Raw genomic sequence first — 7969 nt, 5'->3', positions numbered from 1 at the left:
CTCTGTTACGGTGATAACCGAGGCATTACATCTACATTGTCAATTGTTTGACAATTGTCTGAGTTTAGTAGTGAATGTGTGTGTGCAGGCCCTGTGATAGGCTGTGTGTTTGTGGTACATTGTCACAGGGTGTAGGAACGAGTCTGGTGCAGCATGCTAGAGGCTTTCTAATTGCTTGCAACCCTCTTGTTTTCAGCCTGGTGCCACTGGTTAGCCCCAATGGCAAACAGGAGAGCAGCCTTGAGCAGAAGTCAACCCTTGCCAGTACATACAGTAACCTCTCCCTCACAAAGACTCCCACCCTTGATTGTGAGTAAATGGTTATTGAAAATGAACGACTTTGTTCATTTTGTGTGTTGAGAACCTTGACAAATGGACTGACATTTTTAAAACAAGATTACTTTTAACAGTGTTGTGGAATATAGACAGCTACACAAAGAAAAATATCCTGTACCTTCAAACGACAGAAAACATTCCTGCAATTTTATGATCCATCAATCTATTTTCTAACTGCTTCTTTCAATGCAGGTTCACATGGCAGGATACATCCTGGTTGGGATACCAGTCTATTGCAGACCACACACACACAGACACAGCCAATTAACCTGCCAGTAGGTTCTCAGACTGTGGAAGGCAGACAGAGCATCCAGAGGAAACCCACACAAACACAGAAAGGACATACAAACTCCACACAGACAGCTCCCCAGATCTGGAATTGAACCTGGGGCCCCAGCACTGCAAACAGCAGTCCTAACTACCGTGCCACCAGGCCCCCTGATTTTGAACTCTTATGATGTATTTTCATGAATGAGTTATATGTCAACTGGGCTAACCTAAATTTCACTTGCCAATTTCTAATCACATTTTGCCAGCAGGGAACACATTCATAGTCTATACCTTTAACAATACAAGATAAATATACTCAACATTTTGAGAAATTATTCTCAAAAACATTTATTTCATATTTCACTGATGAAAGGAAAATTCCTTCAAAAGCCATTTCAAAGTATTTGAGTTCCGTGTAATGTCAGAAATGAACCATGTGTGACATCAAGTCACTGTGACAGCTATGTTCTTTTTTATGGTGGTAAACTGATTTTCACAATGTGATGTAGTATCTTATCATGTGACAATGTCTTATTTCAAGATCTGTTGCTGAACCTAAGTAGACTTCCAACAGAAGACCTCTAATCTGGATGGAACTTGGACACATTGATCTGTTTCAGAATGTCTTATTCACAAAGTCCCGAATTAATGTTTTATATCAATGGGAAAAAGGTAAGGTATTTCTGTTGTTGTATTTACTTGAATTTTTAGTATACTTTTTTAATATCTATGTTTGAATATGTTTTCAATCAACAATAGCATTTTTAAGAACATTCTTATAAATTGACAGAATTAATCTCCATAGTCATATGCAGGTTTCAAAGTTGCTCTATTTACCATAATATGATTGGGTGCTTATAGATGCAGCAGTATCTCCATGTAGTGACAATTTTGAGTCTTTTTTACATTTCATTAGTTGACTAGAGATAGACTGTATAACTAATAAGTGTCTGACTAGACTGTAGTGAATATCTAAAGAACCATAGACAAAATGTAGATTGTGATTTATTAAACTGAATTTTATATAACTGAATAACAGAAATGGAAAAATAGACAGATGGCATAATGTTGAATACACATCCAGAAAGAGTATGAGATGTGCAATACACTAATTAGATCAAATCTAGATTTCTGATGGATGTTGGATTCACCACAATAAAAATATATCTTTGAAAGGACTTGTCTTAAAGAGAGAAATCACAGAACCTGAAAAAAAAATCTATATTCTGTGGAATGGCCTCTTAGTGAAGTTTGTTTTTGGCAAGCTGTTTTGCATCACACAACGAAGGGTTCGGTATTGTAACTGGGGAAAGTTTACTGTATGGATGTCCAGTCCTTGTTCTGGGGGATCTTGTGTATCTGCCGATCTCTCTGAAGCAGCAGCAGCACCCGCAGACCTGGGAGAAGCTGATAAATCAGTTCAGTTAAGACGGCACCCAGCCAGTTTAGTTTAAGAGCCAAGCTGGAACGAAAACCCGCAGAGACACTGGTCCTCCAGCACCAGCATCAGACACCTGATATTTTACTGGATCATGACCTTGGAATCAAGTTGCTGTTCCCCTGGATTGAGAAGAGCCAGCTGAGGCAGGTCAAGCCACCTGGTGGCGATGCCCCAAGGTGCCTCTCACTGGAGGTGTACCAGGCAAGGCACAGTCCACTGGGGAGAGTTGCTAGGACCAGACCTGGGACACAATGGGGGGATTATGTCTCTCGGTTGCCCTGGAGGTGCCCGTGAGTCCGCCAGGAGGGGTTACAGAAGATTTCTGGGGAAAGGGAAGTCCGGTCTGCCCTGCTCAGCCTATTCCCACTGAGTATGCAGTTAGAAATGGTTGTATTTAATTAGTTTTGAACCAAATACTGGGATTGTTCAAGGTTGTGCGAGAAGCCCCTTTAAATACAGGACTTAAGGGTGTTCCGCAGGACCCAGCTATCTATTTTGATGTTTGTTTGTTTGTTTTTTAACTGATTTTTATTGCAGTTCCAAAACAGAACAGAAATTGGCCAACTCCACTGTAGAACAAAGTACAGCACATAAAAAAATGGAAAAAGCAGATTATTGCACATTTTCTTGCACTGGGTTCTGGTTCTGGGTTCGATTAGAGATTGGATTGTTTTACACAGCTAGCATCTTTTTTCAGAGTCATTAGACTCACACCATATCATAATCCAATTTTTCTTGCGTGAATGGAAACATTCAGTACATTCAGCTCACGCTTTTACTCCAGCAACCACAAATTCCATCACAAATTAATCTTAATCCACATCTCTCATGCCATTGTATCAGATGACAGTCAGCTGGATCCAAAACTCCACAATCTGAGCTCACCAGGGATTTCTAGGTTATAAAAGTGACTTTGATGTGTTGCTGTATTACAGACCACAAGGCCTATGATAACACTGAGCTGGTCACTGCGTCCTTCTAAACAGGAATTGAAATCTTTTAAAAAATGGATTCATTTCACAATCACTTATTTTTCTTTTTCTAAAGTCTATCAATAATCAATTTATCATTGATCAAACTCCCTTGGGATAAAACTAAAATGGCTCTGACCTTTTATTTTTCTAGTTCACAGACAAAATCTCAGAGAATCTCTCAGTGCCATTTGCAGCCATATAATTTTATTTTGATATTGTATTTTTTAGCTATTTTAATGTATTCCTTTTTGTAGTAGAATCTGCAATAGGGCAGGGTTGTATTGTTGTGAAAGGTATGCTGTCAACTTAGAACCATTTTCAAATTAATTGAACATTAAGCAGAAAATGTATCCTCTTATTATTCCAAAACCAGGCCCTGAAATGGTACTGGTAAAATTAGTAAGACTCATAAAAATGTGCATTGACGGATTTTCAAAGCCCACAAATAGTATTTAGTTAATTAAAAAAGAAACTCTCCTTTAAGATCACATCAGTAATATGAATGACTCAGCAAAGAGAGCTGTTTCTCAAAGAGACAGGTTTTTGGAAAAGCAAGTCAAATAGTCATTTTTAACAAATTTATTTTTTCACATCAGCAGTGGAGACATGCTCTCCTCTGAAATGAATTACCAACTGCTACCCACAATACTGCTTTCCCCCTTTAAGTTTTCTTTTTCTTTTACTGCTTTGTAGTTTTGTTTGATTTCACATGGAAAGACATGATACTATAATCAGACTCTGGGAAATAAAATTATTTTCTCAACAAAACCTTTTACACTCTGGAAAGTTTCTAAGATGACAGAGTAAAATGTGTTCCAACAGCCAGTGTCTATAAAAGCATGAACAGTGGATTCTTTGTCTATTGTTTATATTCTGAGGATTTTTTCGTGTGAGAAAGAATTTTTTAACAAAAGAAGGATGAAATTTGCTCGAAGGAATATGACGATGAAGCATCGCCATGACGATGATTTCACAGCAGGAAGTTGTATAAAATATCTTACTGTGCGTTTACGTTTCAAAATAACTTAATCTACATCAGGAAAGTTAAGATTATGGAACATTCATATTGAAATTATTAAGCAGGCCTTTAAATATTTAATTAATTTGATTTTTCAGATTACAGAGAAGAATGTGGACCCTGAAGAGATGCTTTTAACGTACCTTAGGAAAAAAGGTATGGTGTCTTGGGTGTGAAAGGAAAAAATAAAAATATACAGTATGCCACAAAAATGATAAATGTGTCTTATTATCCAAGCTCTGTGTCATAATTTGTTTTTTTAATGGCAGCCTTTAAGACTAAAGGTCACGTATTGCTGCATGGGGTTGCAGTTTAGTAGATATGTCTTCAGACGTAAAATTGATCGTTGTGAGTCTTGGGTTCAAGTCCCTGCTGCAGAAACTGAGTGAGGAACTTTAGCCCAGCAGTACGGTCCAGCTTTATAAATGAGGACCATCAGTTGTGATGGACAAACACAAGGATACAAGGATAAACTCTTGTTCAAGGAGCTGCTGTGGCTCTGGAATAAACTTCACTGTATTTTACTGTATAAGTGACAGCATTTAAAAATGCAAAACAAACACCTAACTGAAAAAAACTGTCACGTAGTGCTGTGAGGCTTGTATAAGTACTGTTCAGAAACTTTGCTGTAATGCATAAGGTCAGTTGTAAAAAAATAGTGTACAGTACTTGTCATTAATTATATAACTGCATACATCCCAATAATCACCAATTGGGTTGTTTTCTGTTTATTTTCTACAATTATGTTGTTGAGCTAAGAGCCTTTAAAGTATTTGCCAGTTCCAAAACACACATTGAATTACTAAGTGCCACTGGAAATAAAAACTTTATAAGTTGCTTTTTTGCATTCTGAATTATATGCAGTTCATATATTGCATCAGTGGTTTTGTGTGCGAAGTACATTGTTGACATAAGGGAAACTGTATGGAGCAGAAAACTGAGGGAAGATTATTAAGGATGCATTTTCACTTGTGCCTAAAACATAATATCACAGTACTAGAGGGACCATTTTCTCTTTTTCTAAGATTGATTTGCAATACATAACGAATGATGGCATAGGTCAATTAGTATTTAGTTTCTTTCTGTAATCTATAGAGACAAACATTCCAGGATTTTAATAGTGAAGAGGGCATGTCCACAGTAATGTACAATTTACAAGAACTATACTGAACAAATACGCATGTACTTCATTATTCACTATAAAAATGTTTCAATGTTTGCGTCATTTGTTTTCAGCTAAGCCTTCTGTATATATCTGTCCCTTTCTTTCTGTACAATTCAAAAGGCTGCTGTGATGTAATGTACAGTGTCCTTAGCAACACTTCAATGATATATTTATTGGTTAGCTCAGCATCGCTAAAAAACTGAGAAATGACCTCAACCATGTACAATATTAGATATCTTAAACCTGTTTATGGACATGTTGTCATGGCAAATCTTTACTACAAAAGAATAAGCATCCGCATACCTCTATTTATGATGTTAGGTAATTGCAGCTTCAAAACATTTTAAGTACTTTAAGTAGAAACCATTTTAAGTACTTGAAAGTAAAGTCAAGAAAAGTAAAGAAAAATTGAAAAACTGGTTCTTTGATGCAGTAGTAGTGACATTTTGAAAGCTGACAAGCTTTCATGTTTTGGGTCTATCTTGTTTATATTTATATTTGTCAATAATTTTTAAAAAGGGGGAACAGGACGAGGCATAAATTGTTTCATTTGTATCATCTGGAAGAACATCAATAGAGGGAACCATCATAAACTGATTTTAATTTACAGTTAATTGTTACTACGTAAGTAATCTGTAAATGTGAATGAAGTGAATAGGGACTAAAGGTCTTTAAATTGAGTTATAGTCTAAAATATTGTAACGCTACAGGGGCTCAGGCGGGCGCCCTTGCCGCATCTGGTCGGCCCCATCCCGACTGGAGGCTCGAACCCGGGACTTCCGCGTCTCTCTGCAGCGACCTAGCCCCGTGAGCTAAAGAGAGATCTCTCCACAGCCCAGTAGCTGTGGTCCTGCTATCACAGGGAAGGGCGGTGACGTCACCCGCTCTGGTACGCCGGCTCTTACACACAGTGCTTGTCGGCCGTAAGCGTTACAATATGTTTTATGTTAGAAGTCAAATTGTTTTGAAAATATGACTCATTGTTTTGGAAAAATGGGTGACCTGGTAATCTGTAATCCTGGGTTCAATTTCTGGGGTTCTATCTGTTTGGAGTTTGTATGTTCTCCTTGTGTCTGCAGGGGTTTTCTCCAGGTGCTCCGATTTCCTCCCACAGTCCAAAGACATACTGGCAGGTTAATTGGTTTTTGGGAAAAATGGCCCTGGTGTGAATCCCTGTGTCTGTGTTGAGCCGTGAGATGGACTAGTGTCCCATCCAGGCTGCATCCTGTTTTGCACCCTTTGCTTGCCTGGATAGGGTTCAGAAATCCTACAAATTTAAATTGGATGAAGTGGTTAGATGGCTTGGATTATCACTTAACGGTATACTGTAGCTGTGGGGTAAAATGGGTAGGATAGATAAAATTTTTACTTAAAAAAGCCTTTTTTTGCCTCATTATTTCTCCCATTGATATTTTTAACATTTTTGTTCTGTATACCCACGAATGGACAGACAATCTATTTAGTATTAATTGTATCTGACTTGAATGAATGAGTTAAAAATGACAATACAGATGCAGAGAATAAAAACAAAACACAAAACCTTTCTAAAAAAATAAGTTGTCACCTTAGCTTTAAAAGTGTCCAGCGTTCCTGATTTCTTTTGGGATGGTACTCCCAAGCTTTGGAGATTAACACCAGGCTCTGTCTCACATAGAGTGTAGACAGACAGTTGGAACAGAAAATAAACTAGAATTAGATGAGTGAAGGTCATGTAGAGGAGAGTAAACAGATAACATATCAATTAGATACTGAAGTGGTTCACCTTAGAGCCTTTAATACAGGGATTACATTGTGACGGAAACCTGACAGGGCGCCGACTTCAGAACATGAGTGATATTAACATTTGTCTCTCATTGTCCTATCTGCCAAATTCTGAACTTCCTGTAACTTTCTTAGTGTAGTTTCACTGGCTCCTGCAAGCAGCATGTTTCAATAATCAATCCTCGAAAAAAGCAGACACACGAACCACGTTTCCGCTACAACAGACACATACATCAGGGGATGTAGCCTTTATTTTATCCATGTAACCTTAAATAAGACTAGCTTACCTTAAAGATAATTTATGCATTTGTTTAGTGAGCTACTTGTCGCCTCAGCCCTTTGTTCTGTATAATGTACTTTATTTCTATATTTATATCACATGCATTTTCATATCACAGCCAAAACACCATTAATCAGATGATCAGGCATTATCAGCAATAACCCAGCTAAGATTAGTAATACTCAGGGTTCTTGTGATGAAAAATAAAAGGTTAATATTTGTTTAGCAGTAGCTCTATCTCTCTAGGAAAATAGATTAATGGATAATTTTACCGTGCCACTGGACTTAAGGATAGTTTCATTTTAGATCTTTTGGTTTCACAGGGTCAGGCTAGATGTGCATCCTTTATATTGCAAAACTTCAAGAACTTATGTTCTTCCAAGTTTTTGATGAATGTTGCAAGTGCTTTTTGGGTTTGTGCTTACCTGACATTTTCAACAACCTTGAAGATGTTTATAGTGGGCATCCTACTGTCTTCCTAACGGCAACGGAGTATTAGGGACAAGTTAATTCTAATAGTTTCTTTCTGCTTTTGCTTTTGCTGTGCAGTACGTCTCACTGGGACCAAGTATGCCTGTGGCACTGGAGGTTGTGGAGCCTGCACTGTGATGATCTCCAGATATAACCCCTTCCAGGAGCAAGTGCTGTATCCTCTCTCACAAACTGCAGCATCAGATACCCGACCTTGCACACCATAAACAGGCGAGTGCAGCAAAGATTGTAT

At 37.9% G+C, this 7969-nt stretch overlaps 1 protein-coding gene across 2 annotated transcripts in view; it reads left to right on the top strand.

Annotated features, from left to right (window-relative positions):
• The first annotated feature begins 1191 nt into the window (after positions 1 to 1191).
• Positions 1192 to 7969, top strand: part of aox5 (aldehyde oxidase 5) — a 52643-nt gene continuing 45865 nt past the window's right edge. The window contains exons 1-3 of one of the 2 annotated variants that reach the window (XM_006636777.3): positions 1192 to 1278; positions 4138 to 4195; positions 7795 to 7891. In XM_006636777.3, coding sequence (XP_006636840.2) covers positions 1228 to 1278; positions 4138 to 4195; positions 7795 to 7891 — 206 coding nt within the window. In that variant the 5' untranslated portion in view covers positions 1192 to 1227. 2 annotated transcript variants of the gene reach the window in all.

Source organism: Lepisosteus oculatus, chromosome 12, assembly GCF_040954835.1.
Source record: "Lepisosteus oculatus isolate fLepOcu1 chromosome 12, fLepOcu1.hap2, whole genome shotgun sequence".
NCBI classification, from domain to species: Eukaryota; Metazoa; Chordata; class Actinopteri; order Semionotiformes; family Lepisosteidae; genus Lepisosteus; species Lepisosteus oculatus.
Note: the sequence above shows the minus strand (reverse complement) of the source record. Positions and strands in the feature narration are given on the sequence as shown.